Source organism: Maniola jurtina, chromosome 18, assembly GCF_905333055.1.
Source record: "Maniola jurtina chromosome 18, ilManJurt1.1, whole genome shotgun sequence".
NCBI classification, from domain to species: Eukaryota; Metazoa; Arthropoda; class Insecta; order Lepidoptera; family Nymphalidae; genus Maniola; species Maniola jurtina.
The window spans coordinates 3,953,792-3,979,640 of record NC_060046.1 but is presented as its reverse complement, the minus strand read 5'-3'; the positions used below and the strand labels follow the sequence as shown (position 1 = coordinate 3,979,640).

The window sequence follows — 25,849 nt, the reverse complement described above, 5'->3', positions numbered from 1 at the left end:
CGCTTATTGAAGTGTCATAAGTTTCGTAATGCAGTTTTATCTCGGTCGCTCTAGTTGTTAGCGTGCTGCGAGCAGAAGCAATGACCACTGTTACGATCTATATATACTTACTTTAAAGGAAAAGATGTCTGATTGACTCACTGACTGATTTATCAACGCACAGCTCAAAGTACTGGATGGATCGGGCTGAAACTTGACATGCAGATAGATAGCTATTATGTGTAGACACCAGACGTCCGCTAAGAAAGGATTTTTGAAAATTCATCCCCTAAGGGGGTAAAATAAGGGGAAGAAGGGGGGCGAAGTCGCGGCCATAAGCTAGTATCGGAAAAAAATACGTCTTTGGTCACGTACGTCCTAATCTCTAGTAATGTTTAAACTTCTCCTATTATGCTCAAGTGGGAGCGTGTTCAAAATTCAGATTATACATGTCCACGAGGAACGTGTGCATTTAAATGCAACGCTGATCGTATATGCGATAAGTTTCATAATAATATGCAGCACGAAAATTTGTTTTCATTAGAGCAATTAAAATGAATGCTAATTGTAGTTCGGCTAATTAAAATTAAATTATCAACGCATATTCCCAAAAACCTCTTAAATAATACTTCACATTTTTAATTCTGATTTTGTAAGGAATCTCTAAGTGATTGTAATTGTGATGTGAGTATGATCATATAGTAATTCCAGATCGGGCTCACTTCGTCACATGTCCGAGAAATATACCTACGGATGGCGCCCCTATCGATGGCACTTATCCCTAAAGGGAGAGAAAGCGAGAAAGAGATATATAGAGAGCGAGGGAGAGAGAGAGAAAGAGAGAGATGATAGTTTACACGATAGAAAGATAGGCGTTGATTAAATTTTAAGCTACAGCGCTGTACGAGCCGAGTTGCACTTTATTGCGTCATCACAAGAGTCGCTATTCAAACATCTTTGAGGTGAGAACATTCTATACCTGGAAGGACTATATTTTTATATCCTGTGGTAATGCGATAGTTTATCAGCTTACCAGGCGGCGTGATCCGGTTCCAGCTGCCCGCCAAGCTGCCTCGGCAGGCTCGCACGAGGCACGTGCACGCCGAGCTGCGGCGCGCTCACCGTGTGCACGCGCTCGCGCAGCTTCTCCCGCACGAACAGCCGCAGGATACGGAATGGTGCCTTGAACCACAGCGGTGCCGTCACTATCAGCACCTTCTTTAGTTTAGCCGGGTAACCGCCCTGTAACAATAAAAAATCCCATTTAGGTAATATATCTACTACTAGCGACTTCACTCAACGGAAATATTTATAAATCCTATCCGAAAAGTCCGGTCTTATTCCTTGTCTATATTATACGTAAATGGAATTCCGGACCAAAATTTCAGATTTCTATATCCAACGGTTGGGCTGGGCGCTGGAAACTATGGGCTTTTTTATGTTTTTACTAATTAGCAAACGGAATTGCTATGATGCTTGAAATTGAATGAAAGTTATAAAAATTAACTAAATCAGTTTAAGTCAAAGGTTTTCAGCCAAAGACGAGGGGTTGTCGGCTGTAAGCCGCCGGCTTTACAATAATTAAAAAAATGCCAGCATCTACGTGTAGGTATATAAAAACAGAAACATTTTTACTGGTAACAATTGAAGTAAGTAGTCAAAGATAACAACGAGAGATCCACCACTTTTTAGAGAGATTTAGAGTACTAAAAGAAAAGATCACTTATAAGTATACTGTCTAGCTAACATTCGACTAAGTACTAATAAATCTTCTAAAAGCTGACTTTGAAAAAGTAGTTCCATTCAGACTAACCTACAATTTCTCTAAAGGAAAATCGTTCCAAATATGTCAGCGGAGCATCTCGACCGATCGCCGGATATCTTTCGTAGAATTTCTCTTGCGAGTCGAGCGAGGTGAGGCAAAACAGTTTCCTAGAAAACCCCGAGTGTGTCCTAGAGCATTGTGTGCAGGCGTTACGACCAGGAAAATGGGTCGTAGTCATTTAGGATATGGCGCTAGGAGCACAATAACACTACCAATATACTGCTCCCAGAGCGTATTATTTCTGGAATGTTGCTAGTTTATACAAGCATTTTTTATATTATACAATATACATAGATGTATATAATAAAATTGAAATAAACTCTTGTTCCTACTTTGTAATCAACCGCTGGGAATGCTGCCAACATTAAACCACTTTCATGTTGTAGTTGCCTGCTTACGAAGAATATACATATTTTTGTATGATTTTAAGTATATAATTATTCAAAAAGTTAATTGTGGATAATTCTGTTGTACAAAAACACTTGACTAAATTAACAGGTGTAAATATATTGCTATCTTTTTCCGCAGGGAGCATAATGAAAGGGGTAGCAATAGTCCTGTCAGTTAAGACATTGTGTTTGTACACAACCAAGACCTTTCGCAAGGGCAACAACAGAATTAGCGACATTGTATGCTTATATACCTACTGGCAAGAACTAACTTATCAGGAGGTTTTTTCGCAAACTCGCATTGTGAGGTGTACCACCGGGACAATAAAGCTACTTACTTACGAAGGGTTTAGCTTTTGAAACTTGAATTTCAAATGATCATCCCCAGGGTTATTAATGAATGAATCCATCCCGAGACAGCGGGACAGGCTTAAGCCTTATAAATATTCAAGATCCAGGCACCCGAAGATCGGTCAAGGGTAAAAAGAGGTCTTTTTTAGAATACCAATTTATTCTACGCCAACAAATTCTGCGTTTTGTCACCGCGATGCCGCTTTCGCTGTTCAGCGTTAGGGGACATCGAACAAAATTAATTAGACATTTTGCCAACCGTGCTCTAACATGACTGCGCATATTTTATAGCGGCTTTTCGAGTCCTCTTGCCGTATTAAAATCTCAAAGCAAAAAGCCGCAGTAATTTAAACATATTTTGGTACGCGTAAGTATTAATTTTCAATTTACGATCCTCATCACCTGTGTCTAAAACGCATATTAGATAATAATCCATCGGAACGCTATAACGGATCGGTAAGCACATTAATTGAAGTAACAAATATGTGTGGCTATACAGATTGAAGCACATAATATCAATACTAAGCTCACCTACACAAAATTGTGCGATGTACGATATTGAATAAACAAATTTAATGACAATTTTATTTGGATATATTTATATATTTAAAATTCCAATATGGTTGCCTCAAATTAGAATCTATTTCTTTATGAAGTGATAACAGTGCAAATTGACATTTTCGCAAGAAAAAATCGCATGCCCACTGCGTTCTCACGGCCCATTGATGCTTCAGTAAACCGACCCAATATGAGATGAATCGTGTACGCTACAATACCTAGGTGGGGTCAATAAAATGAAATGTATCCGGGGAAATTTAGGGTGAACGCAGACAGGCTCGGAACATCGAGAAAGACAGGGGTGCGGGGTCACCGACCCCAGGTTCGAGGTCTCCTCTCAACTCTGCGTATGAAATTTTAACGTCTGGCGGCAGTCTCATAAAGGTATTTTTAAGATATCTAAAATAAGCTTATTTATAAATAAACAGTTCGATCCAAAAATAACTAACGATCTTACTCCTTAGTTGAGTACGCTATATCTAGAGGACATAAGGGTCCGTATCGAAGAATAGATAATCTACAAATTAGGTAGGTAGAATAAGAACATCACTAATTTTTAATTACCATAAAAAAATCTACTTAGATAGAATTCGATACTTAACACATATACGAAGCTTAAAAAAATTGAATCGACTATCTTAAAATATCCATAAAAATAGCAATAATAATTATTATTCGTTAAAATATTATAACGTACATAACATTATGTGTGACGCACGGCGTTGACATGAGTAATTTAACTGTTATTCGTAATAATGTGTGGACACACACATATTTATTCGTATTTTAAAAACAAAACTAATTTTAATAAACTTGTTATATCAAAATATAATATCTGATTCCACATTAAAAATAATAAACTTTTCCTATATTAATTTTCTTTTTTATGATAATGAAAAAGCAGTGTCGTTTAAAATAACCTTTCAAAATATACTAAAATACCCGGTTTAGCTATGTCGAAACTTATAGAACCAAGAGTCAAGACTAATTGCGTTTTTCTAGGAACGCGCGAAAACGTTTATACGAACATAAATTAATCTTGAACCAATTTGTAGGTCAGTAGGGTCAGCCCAGACGGACAACTTTTTACTTCTATCAGAGTGGACTAGAATGAGAAACTCTCGGATTAATCCTGAATCGACGATATGTCAAATATTAGGCTATGGTGACGTAAAATCAGAGAAAAATAGGGCTACTTTAGGGCTACCTACTTCAAATGTACTAACATTTGACGCCTGCCTGACACATCGAAGCCTCGACGTTTTGTTAGAAGTTCGTGACGAGATCATACTACCACAGCCCCACCACGTCTTATTCTTGTGATTCTATATATAATCACTCATTTGCCGTTTCCAGAAACGTGCTTTTAATACTAATGACGAATGGATCGATCACATTGATGATACATACCTATATGTCAATAGTTTATATCACCCAGCTGCTACCTATTATGGGGTAGTGCATTGGCCGGAACTTTCCGCATCGAGTATGGACAGTCTACCAGTCTAGATGTCCGTGAAAGCAAAGTGAAATTAAAAACAAACCTATAGGTATTCAATTTCATTTAAATTATTCATATCATACCGATTTCATAAAAAAGACAAAGACAATAATAAATTCGAGAATTAACTTTTTAAATAATTTTAAATTTGTAAATCATATTTCAAAGTTAAATAAGTGTAAATGTCGTCTCGTAAACGGCTCCAGACTTCCGCTTTGGGCAGTCTAGACAGCTTCTAGATATGCATAGGACGATAGGGCAAACTCCCTTTAAAATGCCATTAGTAGGTACCTACCTAACGTCTACGTTGCTTGGGGCGTGTTAACGTTGTTTACTCTGCTGGCAAATTGTTAGTCTAATCGAATCAACTGTAACTAAAGATTAGCATTAGGTTTCCTATTAAGAGAACATTTAAGTCTTGGAGTTTCCAATGTCAACCCTTTACTTTTTAAATACATAATATTATGGTTCTTAGGTAATTCTACTATTTTAACGTTTTTAATCTGAGCTGGAGTGTGATTTTGTTTTAAAGTTGTAAAATATTTAAGGCCTTGACCCCTCAATTGTTGTATTTACATATAACATTCTGTATATTGTTATATTTTGTAGCGCCATTTATGTTAAAGCCATTGTTCTTTTTTTAATATATTTTTCATTTTTGTTTCAAAAATTCGCAGTAAAGTAGGTACTTTTTATTTACATAAATTAAACAACAACATCAAGGCTTTGCAGTCTCCAAGGCAAATAACACTCATTGAGTTAGAACGCAAGGGTTGTCGACGCAAGGTAAGCAAGTCTCACAATTGGAAAATTTCCCACCCCCTGGTAACAACCCTACTCATTTCTGACTCTTCGACGTTGTAATGTCAACATTGCAGAGTAGGTGCATTTCAAGTAAGTAAATCGATGTTTTAAGCAACGAACTAATGAAGGGGGACGCTAGAGAGGGTATGGCAGTATGGACAGTTATTTAGTAATTACAATTTTAACAGACAAGAAAATTGAATTTTTTGAAGAGGAAAGGTTTGTATGTAATCGATAACTCTGAAACTACTAAAACGCAGTGAACTAATAATTCTTTCAGCATATAGATAACTTATGCCCGAGACTTCATCCGCGTGGACTACACAACCCTTTATCAGGAGTTGAATTTTCAAAAATCTTTACTTAACAGATGTCTACGTCATAATAGCTATCTGCATGCCAAATCTAGAATAGAATAGAATAAAATTTATTCGTTGAAACCGACACATAAACATAGTATTACAAATAAAGACGCTTATACAAAACTAAAAATAAAAAATAAAAATAAAAAATATAAACCCTAAAATATAAAATTTAAAATATAAAACTTAAAAAACTTAAAAACTAACTTAACTTAAACAGTATATTATGTATGTATTATGTGTCGTGCCAATGAAAGGGCCCGAACTCAGCTTGATGTTGTAAGTAATCTCAGCTCGATCCGTCCAGTAGTTTGAGATGTGCGTTGATGGATCAATCAGTCACCTTTTCCTTTTATGTATTTAGATATAGGTATCAAATGTCACCCAAGCGGAGCCAGACGGATCAGTTGGTTATTTTATACCATTACGGTTTTCATAGACAAATAGTTTTCATACGGTTTACAAGATTTACTTTCTCGCAAAATTTGCTTGCGGAACTTTCTTGCAAGTTGTAGAGTTCGTGTAAAGTACGCCGTCAGAGCTGCAACAACGACGTTAGCGCCGGAAGCCCGGAACTAAGTCAAGAGGAAGCCGAGGCCAGTGGAGAGATTTGTTTATCTTGCAATCAAGCTCGAGAGCTGTGCTTCTGTATATTTCACTTGCTTCACAGGAAGTCGACAAAGTTTGCTATTACTTTTGAAAGTTATATGCCAGTAAAAACAATATTTTCTACCCAAAGTAAATACTACCACTAGTCCCAATTTAGCTGTAAACTATTGAAATATATATATAATATAATAATATAATATATAATAATATAAATAAAAAATCAAAAAAGTAAAAAATAACGTGTAATTAACATAATTTTATGTATAAACTAGCTTATGCCCAGACTTCGTGGCTACACAAATTTCAAACCCCTATTTTAGTTGAATTTTCGTAAATCGTTTCATAGCGAATACGTCTACGTCATAATAGCTATCTGCATGCTAAATAGTCCGATGCGTCCAGTAGTTTGAGCTGTGCGTTGATAGATGGAACGGTCAGTCAGCCAGTCACCTTTTCCTTTTACATATTTAGTCTCTATGAATAAAGGTAGTATTTTTGGACCTGACAGCACAGTTCAGTTCTATTCAGAAATTGCATGCAACAGAATTGTAACCATTGATTTAAATATTTTTTTAACAATGGGAGACTATCGGCCAAGTTACTCCTAGACTCTAACCACAGAATAAATAATAATACTAACGCCCCGTACCGTAATCTGCCGCGCTTTCCTCAGACATTAAACTTCGTCGTCGCAGCCCTGCCCTATATTGTTTGCAGGCACAATGCGGGCTGTTGCCGAGATAGTTTGCTAATGTGACAAACGCTAAACTTTAATTATACAAAAACTGCTTCGATTGTACGACAAAGTTAAAATACAAATATACATTTGTATACAATTATATATTGTATATAATTACAATATCTTTTCCAGCTGTATAACTTTACGCGCCTTAAAAAAAATTAATAACAATGTGGTAGAAATCTTGTTTTCTAAAAGTGAAAGATTGGATGTTTGGATGTAAGTTACTTCTTTACACCACAATGACTGGGATTGATTTGTCTGATCTGATTTGATACTTAGACTAGGTACATTGTATTTATTGTATGTATGGGATTTTAAAACCTAAATTCACGCGAACGAAGTCGCAGGCATCATTTATTAGTACTTAGGTACATTATAAAATTATATTATAACTAACTGATGGCCGTGGCTTTTGTCGGAATAAAAAGTACCCTATGTCACTCTCGTTTTTAGTTAAGTATATCCACGCAATAAATGACATCGATCCGTTATGCTGCTACGCCGTGATTGAAGGACAAACCAACAAACAAACACACTTTGACATTTATAATATGGGTTGGGAAGTGATAATTAACATTAAACTGAAATCGAATTAATTAGCGTTAAAAAGAATCTTGCAGAAGACGAAGTACACAACGCAAAGTAAAAGAACATTAGGGAGGGTTGGAAGGCGTTTATAAGTCGTGAGTTTTCCCTGATACAAAGTGTATTTACAATCTTGACTACGGCATGGAAATAGAAAGTCTTTCTCAACAAAAGGAGCTCACGTTTAGCTAGAATTTATAGGGAAATCGTGTAAAATTGAATTGGATCAGAGTCAAATGCAATACCTCTCTTGCAAATTCTCGAGGCATTTCGCTTAGAATTTTGTATGCAGCATGTGAGTTCCTATATGATTACTCCTTTTATTATATTTGCCATTCTTAAGATAGTACGTTCATATTTTAAACTTTTCGAGACAAAGGGATTGTTCAAATACAAGGTTTTCGTGAAAAATGCAGAAGTAAAGCTGAAATTACCTATCTCCAATCTACTCATATCCTGTTACGTCTAATGTTTAGAAATAGAAGAAGTTTTTCCGAGAGGAGAAGGTGAAGGAGTATATAAATTGTGCAATTTCTGAAAAGTGTCACCGTGTCTATTATTTACTGATCTAAACTCCTTTTAATCTCTTGCTATAAAATTGAAATGGCAACTAATATGTGTAATATGTGTGTATGTAAGTGGTTGCAATTGAAAACGAGGTTTCGATGTAATACCCACATTCATTGAGCACGTAACATCTGCGCTTCTGCGAGTGTAAAATGAGGCTCTTTTTGCATTTGTCCCCACAATGCGAACATCCGCACGTTTAATCTACATAGTAATTATTAGAATCTTTGAGCATTTTATTTATATTTATACAACTATTTTAAATGATTCATTCTATGGTATCGTATTATGAACTCCTCTTAAATGTATTCATATTTTAGTCACGTCTGGTCTAATATTTAATCATTAACTAATTGTTTATCCTTAGGGTCACATTCATCCAAATAACATTTTTTCTATCCACAGTGATATTTTTAACCCTAAATACAAGATGGATGATAATAATTTTTTTTTTTGTGACGCTACACCATGTCTATTTCAATTAAGTAACCGATTTAGAAAATGATTCTTTTTTAATTTGAAATGATTTTTTTATGATATTGGTACTGAGTCTGAACACAACTATATTTCAGAGTATCCGCACTCCGCATCCTTTTCTTACCAATGCAATAAGACAAGGAAAGAAAAATCTAATTGATTTAGAACTGCCAACCTTGTGACTTTAGGTGTCAGTCGTGAGACTTATTGTTCTTTATTCTTTATTTATTCGCATTCATGTTTTACATCATAATAGAAAATAATTATAATATTACAACATGAAGCCCCGTCAGGGCGCTGCAAAGTGATTACATATAAATAAAATGTCACGTATATAAAAATTAAAAAATTAAAATTAAAATTAAAATTAAAAAAATGTTATGGCAATTCCTAACTAATTATGTCCTATTAATTATATTATTAGTCAATCTTTAAAAAAGTATCAATATTTTTTTTTATTTTTTATAACTATATCGTGTTGTTCTAAGGTAAACGCTCATAATCGCACCATCAGGCGACGGGTTGGTCCGTCAAGAGCTGAAGATTTTTTACAACCATGGGACGAATCGAATCAGTTGTTCGGAGGTGAAGAACTCTTCAACGGGCAGCATAAAATCACTCGCAAGCAGTGCCATACACTACCATTTAATAAACAATACCTATCACACATAATAACATTGATGTGAATTTATCTTTTGCTTATCCAATTATAACACCTGTGTTACTTATTTCCTGTTTATGACGTAACAATACAGATGTTCAAAGACAAAAACTAAATTGCACAGAGTGCTCTCATACAAAATAGGGGTGCAGTTTAATGCCCACATTCATTCGCTCGTAACAGCTGCGTTTCAATAGAATGACGCTCTTCCGACATTTGCCCGCACAATGGCCCCACTCACTTTTAACTTTAATCGTACTTATTTACAATTCGTAATTCCGATTTCTACTATGTGACATCTTTTATGTCCTTTAGCGAATAAATAGAATAAGTACATCAATAAAATTATACAGTGTACCTATACCCCATAAACGTAATATATAATTATTATAGTTCTATTTGTAGTATGTCGTGTCTACTAAAAATGTGCCAGTAGAAAAAGGTCCCAAATTAGACAAAAAAATTCCGCTACAGTTTTTTTCTTTTAATGTGGTCGGCTAAAACAGCATAAGGTCCGTAAATTACTTATTTAATATTTATATAGATACTGATTTAAGTCTCCCAACCGAGTTCTATCTAACACTGAAATAATCATAACAAGATCTGTTAATTAATGTTGCTTTTCGGTTATTTTCTGTAGAAAAACTATCTAAATATGCTTATAAAAAGTCCTGCTAGTTCCCTCACCCTTGGACATAGCTGAATCGCTCGAAAGCTCCTTTATAATGTAGACAAGTCTATTCGAAATTCCCATGGCAACGAAGCCGCGATAGGTCGCTACTGTAATCCATACTAATATTATAAATGCTAAACTGTGTCTATCTGCCTGTCAACATTTCACGGCCCATCCATTTAACGGTTTTTGACGTTTGATAGAATAAATATAGCTTGCATACCGGGAAAGGACATAGGCTGCTTTTTGTCATGAAAAATCAGAGTTTCTTCGGGATTAAAAAAAAAAACTGGAACTTGTACAGACGAAGCCGCGTGCATTATGTAGTATTAATAATTATTACCCTACGTAGGTACCTATTACTTTATGAAAAATGGAGGAGCAAAAGAAACATGACCGCAATTTGTTTCTGGGCCAGCCATTTATCTTGAGCATCTTCCATCGCAACCCATGGGCCATCTTCCCAGATACTCGTGTTGTCCTTTCTAAACACCCTTTCATGGCGCGACGCGCTACTTTGAAAGCGCTCACCACTTTGCCAACGTCAAAGGGTAAAACTAGTTCGTCGTATTTCATTTCAGCGGCAAAATGAAGGTATTCACGCTTTAAATGTCAGGAAACGTGTATATACACTATACAGGTAGATACACTAAGAGCCCCAGCACACTAGCGTTTCACCAGCGTAGCAGCTCGTCAAATGTGTTGATGCGTCGCGTTATCGCGGCGTCTGCGCTGCGCATTGATTGTTTGACCACCTACGCCTACGACAGAGAAATACTAGTGTGAATGGGCTCTTGAGGGCTGGACAGACATCGGCGCGACCTACGACTTCTAGTCACCCAAGATCACACTAAAATCTGCACTTCTTTAAATGCGCGCTATCACCGTTGCGCTTTGCAGTATGAGCTGTGCTTGATACAGTTCCTTGAATGAAATCTTACACGCGAACCGCACGTTCAATGTGAAATTTTGCCGCGCAGTAAATTCGCGCGGCGCTATCGTTGTGTCCAGGCCTTAAAGAGACATCGCAGCTCTAGAAAATGATCAGCTTATCCACGATTTCGCATATATTTCCACACAATAGCTTTTTAACAAGAAACAATAGGAATCGATCATTCGCTTTCATTTATTAATTCTACAAGAAACAGTTTCGACATGTATTTTGTTATATACTTTCTTTTTATTTTACCAATCCTACTTATTGGCGCTACAATATTAAAAATCATCCTGAAGCTGAAACTTCCAAAATGTTTACTTCATTGTGAATTCCCAAGTTCACAAATCCACCGAATTACTCCCTTAACAAATTAAAGAAGACCAAGCGAAACTTTTCGAGCTCGCGGGCATAATTATTATTAGTCTTGTTTCTTGAGCGGGGCTAAAACACTTAGTAATTTGCTGATGACGATGTCAAAGGTTTGTCATCCGAAGATAAAGTGGTTTTGCCGATGGAGTGTTGTGGAGACTTCCCTGGCTGTTTGCCAGGCGAACGTTAAATAACGTCCTACTTTGTACGAGTAAAAATACTTCACCTATATACATTCAGATTAGATTTTAAGTTGTTGTCTTGTACCGAATTAAGTTACGGCTTCGCCTTTCTTACTTTTAATTTTATCTTAAGACTTTTGTATGGTTTACGCTTGACTTTAAACTCACAAAAAAATAGTATGGTAGGTACCAATTTTCAGCATCGCCAAAAAGTTTTTTTAAGGAACAAGGAGGAGAACGAAATTGCAAGTATGCAATTAATAGTATACTTTAGTTTTCTATAGTTTACTTAAATGGTAAATAAGTATAGTCCGCGAAAGGGTGAGATGGCAATCGGGGTATGAGGCGGGGGGTACATAGGGTTAGCGCGGAGGCTGTGCGTGTGTGTGGGGCGTTCTCTTGACGATTGTTATTTCAACCTGTCGCAATCATAGTTTGTCGCTGAAGAGGCCCATACGAGTTACGACCTTGTTACCGCAAACTGACAAAGACAATGAAATCAAAATATGAGTGATCTAACTCCAGAAGGTTTAAAGTTCCGAACAAATCGCGTTGCTTACGCGTTTATCTAAGGTTTCTGCGATTTGTTGATCTTTTAAGCAAACTAAGGAAAAACAGACATTAACTATATAATACTTTATTCAACTCAAGTTACACGAGTATTGTTTGAGACGGAAAACGGTATAGAAAACGGATAAGGGATTTCCCTAGCTTTGCCGTTGGAAATAACCTTTCATTTTTACGCCAGAAAGAGTGGGTTGAAGTGGCCTTTAAAGCTCATACTCTCGAGTTAAAAGTGTAGCTCGTGCCACCGACCGGTCCGTTAAGGCTGAAACAAACAGAACTGCTGGTTGCCTGCAAACTGCAAACTACACCTCCAGCGGAGTTTTTTTTTTAAATACAAGATAACGACCATACCTTAAGGAGCAAACAGGCAGAGCATTTTTTTAAGGAAAGCAATGATAAAGTCTAAGTTGGAGAGCGCTTGTCGAACTCTAGAAGATGCCTATTCACTCTGACTCAGAGTCAAAGTTCAAACTGAATAAGCACTGAGGTTTATGGTTTTAGTTGGCGTTAGCTAATAACACTATTTTGCGCAGTCGTGTAAAAATAGTTCTGGTATTGAGCCTGAGTATTAGATGATATTTTGTTCTATTTAGTGTTAGGCACGATAGGGGGGTATCTGTACTGCCGCGCAATTACTTCTTAAGTACACTTAAGGACATCTTAGCTGATGTCCTAATGAGTTTTTTTACCTGACGCTAACATTATACTTAAGGGTCTTTATAAACTTAGCATGTTATTTCCAGTGCAGTGCGCGATGACAGCAGAACCGCTCCTCTAATTCACACTTCGCAGTGTGAAATGTCTTTGTACTATTCCACTATAGGCAAGGCTTACAGGATAAGCTTGCGCTTGAATACAATTATGTCTTAAGGAAAGCAATGATGATATTTAAGTTGGAGCGCGTTTGCTTAGAAAGACCCTATTCCAATTTATAAAAACTACCTTCGACACGCCGCGCCGTTGCGCCACGCTGCAATCACGCGTTGTATGTGTTTCAGGCTTTAGACATCATTCAAATTCAATTACAAGTCAAGTCGACCTTTGAGTCAAATGTCAGGAGTTCGATTCTATTAGCGGTAGCGGCCGACAAATTGATACTACTCGTACCAAAGGTTTAATTGGACCTGACATTTTCGGTGTAAACAAACTGACGTAGCACAATGTTGTTGTATCGGTTATTTTACATGCTCTCTCTCTACTGCTACTTTACTACCATGCTGTAACTTTAAACCCCCATATCAAATTTGCCATTTTGACAGATTCCCAATACAAAAACTGTCATAACGTTATATTAATTCTTTAGATAAGTTTATCTGGCAGTTGTGAAAGAGGGCCTAAGTAACTTATACGTAGCAGATAAAACAGATTAGATAGGCATTGGTCACACATTACACGCAATGGCAGCCGACGCGACGGTGGCATTGTGCTCAGTCTTTCTATCTTTCTGCTGCCGTAAAAGACTTTAAACTCCTAAGTTACTCGATTCAGTCGCGTGCCATACTTGACAACAGTGTGATATTTTGATTTCTGCCGAGTTGCTGCCGTAACGCGTCTTGTTTGACCAAGGCATTAAATTACATATTTTGAAGTTAATAACTTTATTCCACGTCTATCGATTAGGGAATCAATTCGCGAAATGACTTCTGTATGTGTCTATTAAAGAGATAAAAACGGAAACATATTTTATGTTTGATAACAATTTTATCATCGATTAAATCAAGTAGATACCTTACAATTTGATTTTATTTGTACTGAATACCCAATAATATGTTTTTCTGTTGATGCTGGGCAAAAAAGGCGAAAAACGACGCATTGCAATTTATATTGTATAGCTCGAATGTATAACCGAGTGGGACGCAAGCTGCTCCCAATACATAAATAATCCTTATCAAAGCGGGCTGGGACTGCGGACGAGTTCCATCGCCCATCGTGTCATATAAACAAACCTTTATGACGCACATTGTACCAATTTATACGTATATTTCAATACCAAACAGCGACTACATACTAAGTTTACCATTATACTGGTTATAAAACCTACTTTTTACGATCCCTAGATTTATTCTAGATATAACGCAAGAAAAAAAATGTAGATACTTTAATGCAGTTTTTTAAGAAAAAACATTTTTTGAGTTACCGCCAAAAAACGTGAGAATTTTCAATGACTAATGTTTCTTATAAAATAATGCTATGTAAAAGTTAGGACCAAACCAAAAACTAACTAAACACCTTGGTCCTACATAGCATTCTTTTTTTTTAAACATTATTTTAGAAAATTCGCACGTTTTTTGGCGATAACTCAAAAGTATTTTTGGCACTATGGCAGTATACTAACTAATGAAATATTAATAATACCTACTGATGATCCGTCTTATATTAATCGTATTTATTCACAAAAACATAGGTTCACGCGAACTAGACGAATAAATACAAACAAGATCCGAAGTCGCAATAAATTATGTTTCTGACATAACGTCTATCTAATTCTAGATTGCAAAAGGAAAATCTTATAAACAAATCCACAAACATTTGAAGACTTTCGTGAGTGCTGGTAATACTAGTACCTCCAGTTATATATTGTAAACCTTCCGGCCGTTTAGGCGTCAAAAACAAATTGTAGGTATGAAAAGAAAATGCTATTGTATTTCTCTTGACAAGGGGTTTACGTGACTGCAAAATGTTTTTCCATTTGTAACTAGCCGGTGTTGAAAATGGATTTTTGTCCACAAAAGGCCTCTGTAATTTTTGGATCTTCATCCACTAATTTTTTTTTGTGTGCTAAAATGTCAGAAAAAGGTTAACTATAACACCACAGCTCCGAAAGCAACAGCTATTTACGTTACACGTGCCTTTAAAAGGGCGCCCATATAACAATCGAATTCGTGCACAAATATGGATTTAATACTGTTACAATGTGTGACATCCGGGCTCACAGTTGCAACCACCGAAATGTGAACGTGAAGCGAGCCGGCGCGGCGCGGGTTTGCGGTGCCCCATACCCCGCGGCGCTTCCCGCTCTGCGAATGTAACTAACTACCCGCATATTAACACTACAGTTGCCGCCACTAGGGACCAATATTATGGGAATATGGGACACACTATTAGATATTACTACAAAACAGTTTCGATACGCACTAAACTAATTAATAACTGATATATCGCTTAAAATCCGCAAGTATTAATCGTTACCAGACTCAGTGAGAGAAACCTTGCAAGGAAACCTTAAAACTTATCCATCTGAACTAATTCTGCGATATATAAAACTAGCGCGCCAACTAGAATACCATACCAACAGAAACAGAAATTATGTAAGAAGATTATAGGCTATAAGTCATTTTATATATCTACCCATTTTGCGAAAATAAGCTACCGGTATAAAGATACTAAGTGTAAATAAAGTAGGAAATTATCGTTCCATCTGAGAGCTTACGGAGAGCCTGTAGCGGGCGCTGCGTAAATGGTTAAAGTTACAAGAAAACAAACATCAGAACTCATCCGGGTACAAGATGATCCATTACCAGTGTGAAACCGGGCCGGTTCGTTAGTTCAAATACAAATGAATGTAGATTACAACTTAACATTGAATTTGTCCCCGATTATAATATGACCTACTTAATGGGTATAAAGAGAACCTTTCTGTATTTATGTAACTAACACCGTTTAGCACTAAACACACAAGTGGGAAAGCCTAAAATGCCTCAAATCTAATTAAGACGGCTTATTCTAAATCCCGTAAATAAGGTTATAAGGATTATGCTCGAGAAGAATATAATATAATAGGAATAGCAGAGAATATACCATAACTTCCGCAAATTATATTTAGTATTTCGAAATGACACCTTTTCAAGTTTAGATAAATTATTGGAAAACTGGATAATCAAGAAATCGGACCCTTTGTCCAATAAAACGTGAGGATTAATTCTCAAGTAAACGTCAACAGTAGATACGAGTATAACATAGCGTTAATCTAATATTGTATGGAGTTGTCAAATCACATTAATTCATTGTTTCCATACCTATACGAGTAAATTTACATATTATGTGAACTCCAGTTACCAATTTCTTTACTCAATAATAATTCAAGGCAACCTGAAATAAACAAGACGTTTCTTGTGATCTTACTCAACTCCTTTTCATTGTTTCAAATAAAAAACTTAAAACATAATTCATGGTCAAAAGCTAACTGAAAAAGAATTTAGGATAAATTACGAAATAATCTTGAGATTTACGGTATAACTCTAGTCTAAACTGTTGTAACCAAATGTAGATGGTCTTGGCGATTCAAGTTTGAGTAGGTACTTGTAAAAGTATAATTCAATAAAAATATTTTGAATTTTGAAAAAGTCTAGTACGCGACAAGTCGAGATGGCAATCGGGACGGGGACGCTGATTGCCTTCTCGATCTGTCGCGTACTGTACATAGATACTTAAAGTTAAGCTATAAACAGTGTATGCAGCTCTAATGCGCAGTTGAATGGTTTTGTTGAAACGGAAGTAGTAGTGACATTTAGGGGCACTACAACCGGTTCAACACCCGATTAAAATAAGAATTAATTAAGTAAACTGGGTAGGTACCTACTTGGCGTGTAAATTGTTAATTTTTTATAATTTCCGTTTTGTAGCGATCGCGATGCGCAACGTTTAACGAGGTTACTAAATTACAAAAGGCAATAAACATTTCTGAAATGTCGTTTTGAAATTTACTAACAAATACCTTTTGGATTTTATACCGAAAATATTTCATGAATAACTTAAAACATTGTTTGGCTAGCCGAAAACACGTTTCGTAACTCTCGACCTTGAAAAAGACAAGTTGGCCAATTGCCAGCTTTAACATATTAGATTACCTAAGAATAAAAGAAACTGATACATTACATGTAGAATAGGTATATGTACAGTGTACAGTGAACACCCATTAGATTCAAATTACTCAGAGAAACTTTATTAATTTCAAGTGAAAGATAATATCATCATGTATAAACTATAATTTAAAAACTTATTATACTTATGGCATAATATTTAATTGCTAAGTTACTTACTAGGAATAGTATACAACCGCACTATTTCTGATTGCGTCATAGATGGTAATGGCCATATCAGCATTTGAGGGCAAGGTTAGAAGAATGACATAATACAGAACAGACGGTAAGATCTATGGCTACGTTATACTGTAGAGATAGATAGGAAAATCTAATAAATCGAAAGCGGCAAAACTCTAAACGCACTAATACGATGATCATGATTCTAATGATGGGATATTTGAATAAAAAGAACATACTGTTGATGGTACTATATCTAGGAAATATTTTAAAACGAATCAAGCAGAAATGAATGAGATCTTTCGAAATTAGTAAATTCAAAGAACGATACTGATTGATGATAATGAGTTTGATGGTGCTATACAGGAATTTTCTTCCGTATGTGATACAGTTACAAGGGACACGAAACCTAATCAATTCTACATACTACTACTATACAAATTTTGAAGCTTGATCGATACGTTATGTAATACGTAAATGAATACAACCTCTGACAAAGAGAAGTTGGGGGTCCTCCGACACAACGCCTGTCCGGAGTTCCGGACGGAAGATCTTTGATGCGGTCGGAGCAAAACACTATCCCCGAGCTCCCGCCTCCGCAGTGGCGACCTCGACGTTCACCACACCTTCACATAAATTTAAACGAAAATTGTTTACGTGCGTCCATTCAAATTTAACGTATAAATTTATTTTTGCAGATTAAGCAACTATTTGATCATCTTACATCTAGGTCACGGATAAGTGCAGCAAATAATGAACAGAAACTGCAGCTACAGCTCTTGTCTGCAAGTAGCTGATAGGTATTTTATCCGAGGGTGGAGGTAAAAATAGGCATTGTGTATTCATGAAAATGCAGATTGCACTCTAGACTTTTTGCACGAGAACTTATGCGGCCTCGGGTCGAGGGGTGTTATTTACAGCAAAAGTCAAGGCCATAAAATCGATAAGACCATTATGGTTTTGTTAGTTTCAGCTACTGAATTTTACACGACGTCAGCAATAACACCACAAAGTATTCATCCGATTTCATGCATATGTTACATTTTTAGATAAGATATATTTTTTCCTTCATCCAGGCAATTTACCTTAGTAAAGGCGGTGATTTTTTTACGTGAAGAAATGTTCCTTTGCGCAACTAAAAATTAGTCAAAGTTTCGAAGATACGAATTACCTTGCATGTTTTACATTGAAAAGTTAAAAAAGTGAATCAAGGCCTCTCAAGTTCGATTAATAAAGATTTGGTCTAACAATAGTAAAAGTAGAGATTGCCCTTAAAATTTACATCCACAAAACAATCTTGGCATGTTTTGTACGGGTCTCATAAAATAGTCTAGGTATTAAAAATATAATTGTTTAGAATTTTTTATAGATATAATCTACAGAATCTATAATGCCAGGAATTTATATATAAAAAAGTGAATGCGAATAATATGCTGAGTAGCTTTTGTCACGCAGAATGGCTCCCATAAACATTATGAATATAGAACATGGCCGTTGAGCGGTCCAGTAACTTTATCGACGATTGACGATTTCAAATTTGAATTTCAAATTCTGTTTTGCCAGCAACACTCAAGTCTAATAAAGCACACGGTATCATAAAAGTTGCGAAGACAATCATAAAATACTGATTATGACGAGTACATGTCTGACAAATCCATGAGACTTTACTTGGTATTCAATTATATGGTAAAATTTTATAAAGCCTCAAAAGGGTCACAAGTCAAACTGTGAAACTGTTGTATTGTTGCTGTTAATATCCGCATATAACAGCTATATCACTTATCATGTTGAAAATAATTCATAAAAATTGCAAAACATACAAAAGAATCTGTTAACAATAAATAATGATATAATGTAAAACTGTTTAAAATGCATGTTTACGTCATACCATAATATAACGTTTTACAGACACAAACAGGAAAAATGATTTAAAAAGAAAATGGACACAGTAGTATTTCCAAGTGAACAATATCTAAAGAAAATAACAAGGCAAGAATTTGTAGCGTATAACAACTTCCTTCATTAGTGTTATCACAAAATTGCTCTAGAGATAGGCGCCGATAGCTGCACTCAAATTGAATATTGGACAAAAAAAGGCTACTCACTCGACAAAGAGATTTTATAGTACAATTTATTTTGTTCATTTCACAATTGGAGTGATCAGGTAAGCAATGGCGATGGTTAAATTCTATTATACAATGGATTTTCGATGGCGATGTTTAGGACATTATTTTAGAAGTTTTAGTTGAATATTTATTCAGTTGTTTAAAAGTAACACTTATTCAATATTCTTATCTATCATAAATGCTCATCTATCATAACTATCACAAGTGTAAATAAAAAATTTATAACACCCCCGACGAGTGAAGGTCACACTAACTAGAAAATAGCTGATAACTTTCAAACGGCTGAACCGATTTTCTTGGATTATAGCTAAGAACACTCTCGATCAAACCACCTTTCAAACAAAAAAAAACTAAATTAAAATAGGTTCATTCGTTTAGGCGCTACGATGCCACAGACAGATACACAGATACACACGTCAAACTTATAACACCCCTCTTTTTGGGTCGGGGGTTAAAATTAAAGGGTGTCATTGTAACGTATTACGTACAGGTGCTATGAGTATTTAGCGAAATTGTAATAAATTAAAACATTGCTACCGGACACGTCATCCTTATGAAAGTCGTAATGAAATGTTTTCAGCAGGCAAACGTAATTTAATTAAGGAGCAAAATCCTGCGTAGGGATGTACCGGCATAAAGTAGTGTCACAGGTTTTAAACAGCCTTAAAGGCTCTGTTCGGGGACAAGGGAAAATTGCCCGTTACGCCGCCGGCTATGATGAAAATCTCGAATAAAATTTTGTGCGTCCCATTTTAAACAGAGTGCATTTTCTCTTTATTAAAGTAAAAGTCCTTGGAGCTATAGTTGGCTGTGTCCCAGGCCGTTGAATCATGATATAGGTCAGGCGTTGCATCCCCATTTTGCGACACGATGTCAACCACTGCAAGGAGTAAAGGTGAACGATATTGTTTTAAATAAATAATGTTCTCTTCGTAATTAATATATGGAAAAATTGTATATTGACATTATTTTTAACCAAAAGACAATGCTCAAAAAACCCACTCCCGGCGCAATCCAAATGTAACTTAAGTTATTGGTATAAATAAGTAATATACTGCATAGGGGGCATCATCGAAATCGATGGCTAAATGTGTTATAATTGCTATTCGAATTTCGATGGGGGTCTTTATTTAATGTATTAGTAAACTACGTTGCCTATGCATTTACTCTACCTATTATACCTCTTAATTTGAGTTAAATTTCGTTTGCGCCGGGCCTGGGTTTTCCCATACTATATTATGAGTGTTACTAAATAAAAGAATTAAATACCATCTCATGAAAATTTAGTTACGAGCGAGTTATCGAACGTGAAATAGGTAGTGACTTCATATCCACAAATATATCCGATTGTGACGTGCAACAACCACTCCAGAAATAAGATGTTGTAACAATGCAGTAATCACTTGACCCCATTCTAGTTATAAAATGCTAACACAGTATTTTAGGGGCGCGGAAGTAGATATTTTCTAGAGTTTGGCTTTCTTCCATCTCGAATTGAGCACAGGTCGCTAACTAATCACTGTGCGGCTCGGGCGGTAAAAAGAACACATATTAAATACTACCTACCTTGGTTAACATTTTTAAACACTGCCTTTTAAATGCAGTTATTTAAGACAAGTTTGTGGTTAACTTGAACTATAAGTTAAGTAACTTCTAGGTTAGTTATCTTTGTTTTTATCATCATAATTCATTAAGTTATAATTAATATAGTTCTATTAACCAAGTCATTATATAAAAAATGTTGCAACTGTGCTATCACTAGTCTGTTTAGTTTGAGAATGTAATTGATAATAATGATCTATACTGTTAACAGAGATATGATAACACTATCAAAATAATAAAGATTTCCGTTCCCGTTTGCTCTTTAACTATAAGTAAGTTAAGTTGCAGTAATAAAAGCCAAATTGTATTGCTTCCTTATTTACTTTTATTTATATTTTATTTATTTTACCTTTAAATCCTAAATTTTGCAATTGATAAATAATCTCATCTAATATAAAAGTGTACATATTCAAGTCAAAACTTTCAATTACTGTTTGTTGGATTCGACGGCTAAAAGTTACGAATTTTTGCATAGTTTACTATTAAAAAGCCATCCAGACTAATATCCAGATTTGTTGTGAGGCAAAAAACGAATCCGATCCCAATAGACAAATAACAATTGAACCGGGGAGACCAAAATGGAAGAAAAAACACACACGCTATAAACGCAGCTGGCGTCGTAACTTGGGCCAGGTGCGATGTTCAAACCATTCCCTTCGATTACTTTCCCGTATGACTGTAACGATTTATTTGATAAGATTTTTTTGCACAGACGTCGCGGATTTTTTACACGTATCTTTTACGTAAGTAATACAATACTGATGGGCGATGGCATCAAATAAAATAACGGCTAATTTAACAGGGTAAGATTAAGTATAGGTACGAGTATCATAATTACTATGGTCTAAATCAGTAAGTGATATTATGGATCCGAGACATGGTCGCTAACTGTGGACCTCATCAGCAAGCTAAGTCACTCAGCGAGCAATGGAGATAGCTATGCTTGGAGTTTCTCTACGTGACCAAATCTAACCGACCGCATAACCGACATAGCTAAACGCATTGCGACTTGCGAAGCTGAAATGGCAATGGGCAGGGCGCATAGTTCGAAAACACGATAGACCCCATAATTCCCATGGTGCAAGAATGACGACCTCGCATCAGAAAGCGCAGCTCGGAAAGACCCCCACTAGGTAGACCGACATCAAACGAGTCGCAGGGAGCCACTCGATCCAGGCGGGCGTAAGACCGTGGCGTGTGGAAGTAACAGCATGACACCTTCGTCCAGCGGTGGACGGCTATCGCTTATATGATGATTATGATAAATCAATAAGTAGTACTTATGTACCAAAAGATCGAATGCGCACTGCATACGATCCGAATCTGTGAAAATAAGTTTCGAAGAAAGTAGTCATAGAACTATATTACGCAATAGCTCCAACATCCGTCATCCGCGTTCTATCCGTCATCCGTGAAAATATCTCGGATATGCCTCGGATTCAAATCGGACATATGACAAAGATATGTCAAAGATGTCCCACTGAATAGCTTGGATTTGGATCAGAGATCTGATTAGTGCGTAAGTAATATCCGAGTTCGGTCCGAGTTTTTATGTCCGTATTTTCAGATTTGGATCGGATGAGTGCGTAACCGCTCTTAAGCTCAATTTAAAATATCTGGCTACTGGGTTAGGCACATTATCATTTGAATGCGTTCATGAATTTGCACCGCATTTGTATCGTGGACAAAACCCATACGATGGACTCATCCGTGTGCACTGTGTATACTGCATAGAGCCATGGGCTCCGGTTCCAAATGACGAGCCATACAAACTCTCGTTAGCAGTTAGGCGTTGACTACATCTAGCTGTTGCAAATGCAGTTTTTATAATTAACTGTTACACGTATACGAAGAGTGAAAAGACGTTATAAGCGACCTAGTGGCTAAGATCTCCGCCTCCTATTCGGGAGGTCGGGATTTCGATCCCGGGCACGCACCTCTAACTTTTTGGAGTTATGTGCGTTTTAAGCAAGAAGTCGGTTAAAAATATCACTTGGTTCAACGGTGAAGGAAAACGTCGTGAAGGAATATGTATTTCTGGGGTTATAATGTTGTCAAAGGTGTGTGTAATCTGCCAATCCGCACTTGCCCAGCATGGTGGACTGTGGTCTGTGGCCAAACGCTTCTCATTCTGATAGCTGACCCATTCTCAATAGTGATGCGGTGATGGGTTGATGATGATGATGATGATAGATGCTACGTTCACTTAGTCTTATAGAAATAAATATAAGGCAATTGGCTTACCTAGTGCTAATTGGCTCTAAACAAGTGCATTTCATAATCTATTTATAGAATGGGTCACGGTTAGTGTTGACCACCTGACTAATATTATTTATTCTATTTACATAATATTATGAACAAAATTTATACCAGGCTATTTATATCTACTTCTACAATTCATGACAAAAGCATAAACATCCAAACGTTTATAAAAGTAAGAGTATCTACATAGGAAAATATGATTTCTAAAACATAATCGTACGTACTTGATACTTTTACCGACCTATCACCTTCAAATCATTTTACGTAGTCAGCAAAACACTAATGTGAAAGTTGTGTTTCCGCTCTTCGGTTAATTTAGAGAATGTAAACACATGTTACATAATATAATTTATTCATTTAATTAAGCGAAATATTTTCGGTCATGAGCCTAGTCAAATTAATTTTTAGGAAGTCCTATCCCTGTACATATTATAACCCTGTATTAGCTTGAGGCAACGTAATGTTAAATACTTTTTGGACCAAGGAATCAAAACAATTACCGAATTGTTTACTAAAGAAAGTATGTGAATAAAATCCTACAAAATGTATCAAATATGTAAATACTAGACTACTAGAGACTAGAGATAGTACATTCGATGGTAGTAAATTCGATTTTTTAAAATTCCCTTTGATTTTCCGGAAATAAATGCAGGCTATATTCGTCCGCGGAAAAAGTCAAAATCGGTTAAACAGATGGGCTGTGAAAAGCTAGCAGACTGACAGATAGATAGGTACACAGTCGCATTTATAGGTATGGAAGTACGGATTCATAGCCCTGATGGCCCACGACTGTGGTCTAGCCAGGTTGTGTGTGGACAGAGCTTTAGGGATCTGATAACAATGAGCGTTTATGCGAGCATCAGCTATAAATGTGCTGATCTCATTATGCTGACGGAATGATGAAAAGCGCGTCAGCTAACAAAATAAGAGATAAATGGGTCACAGAACAATACCATTGTCTCTTGCATACAATCTATAGTAATATCAGCATATCGGCGGAGCAAGGTCGGGTCGAATTAATGACTAAACTCTTTCAGCTCGCTCTGGTGCAGTAACCCAGATTTTACAACTTTTTATTACACGACACAATTTGAATTTGGCTTTCGTAACTTTCGCTCAAGCAGTACTTCGGATATTTCAAAATACTTTTATTTCCGTCTTGTATTCTATCGCCTATACTACAACACAAATCGCCGACGTTCAAATTTTAAACAATTTCCGAATAAAATGAAATATCGAACTCCCTTACACAGAATAATGCTGCGAGTTAGTTGGGTCCAAAAACTAGGAAACAAAAAAATCTTAGGACGCACAAGAATGCTATAATACAATATATCCAAGAGGTCGCCTTTCCACTAGAGATGTGTGAATATGAGTAGAGGGAGGGATGTATGTGAAAAGTTGAATCATCATTTTCGTAGCTTAGCTCCGACGGAAACGAGCAAAATGAGCTAAGCTATGAAAATGAAACCAAAAGGGTGTCACATACTCACATCCCTCGCCAGACATCCTCACGAAAGGCATGGCTTTGTTGTTACGAGCAAAAACGACAACAAAAGAGGGCCGATGAATACTGGAGTAGAATGATACTGATGAAAAGGTAGAATAGAATTGATATAAACTAATGGATCGCTGAACGAATAGATACGTACGTTAATATATTCAATTTACGGTTCAATGAGCCATGCGTGGCAACTGAGCACAAAGTGATTGATGTAATTCAAATTTTCGCGACAGATAAAAATGATTCCATCAAACTTTTCTTTAGCACATCTGAGGAATTTTAATATAAGATGTGTGTAACAAGGGGCGTCACTTGATAAAATTATAATATAATATAGTATGGTGATCAAGATGTAGTATATAGCCCAGATCAAAAACAAGGGTAGGTATTGTGTATTTTCTAGAAATGTGGGCAAAGTCAAATTATGCTTTATAGATCTCAACCAGATATGTATTTGAAAAGTGTATTCTAAAACGATTACCTACTCTCCCAATATGCGGTTAATATACCACCTCCAGTTTGACAATGTCACTATACATACACCCAAGGCAGTCGTTCAAGATAAGTTATCGTAACCACACTAAAAACCATTCACGATTAATTTAGTGAACTAAAATGTCATGAATAATGTATGCGTGTGATGCGAGCGACCTAAATGTTAATACGATGTGCATGACCTGCTGATAGTAGGATCATTAATACTTATCTTTATTCATTTTCTTTATAACCACTTTACTGTCAGCGTGGAAATGAAAGCGAAAATTTAAGTATTTAATGCAATTAAATTACACAAAGAGTCATTTTGCTGCTAGACCCCATTCTTTCAACCCCTTTGATTGGACTCTGGCGAGTCAACAATGCGCCGTCCGCGTCACACCGACTAACTCTATCTCTCAACGAATTATTTTCAGATTCTACGAATTGCTCAGAAATATTTTAGCGAAAATTAAATATTTTATTTAGGTCGAGATAATTTACCCGTACTATTTTAATCTCGTCCGTTAGCCAGTCTCATAAAGATTCATGCAGTGGAGGAAAAGTAAAAGTGTTGTAAGTTAGATATCAAGGGGGACCGGTTGGAAATGAAGTCAGCCACTCCCTTAGTTAATATTGAACGTGTAGGTTTCTAGGGACGGACTACTTCTGATAACTTGACAACAATGCAGTTGGTATGTTTC

At 36.2% G+C, this 25,849-nt stretch overlaps 1 protein-coding gene across 4 annotated transcripts in view; it reads right to left on the bottom strand.

Annotated features, from left to right (window-relative positions):
* Positions 1-25,849, bottom strand: part of LOC123874177 (tyrosine-protein phosphatase non-receptor type 9-like) — a 78,745-nt gene that overhangs the window by 17,025 nt on the left and 35,871 nt on the right. For all 4 annotated transcript variants that reach the window (XM_045919414.1, XM_045919412.1, XM_045919415.1 and 1 more), the window contains one exon: positions 1,013-1,221. In XM_045919414.1, the coding sequence (XP_045775370.1) occupies positions 1,013-1,221 (209 nt within the window). The remainder of the gene's footprint in view (positions 1-1,012; positions 1,222-25,849) is intronic.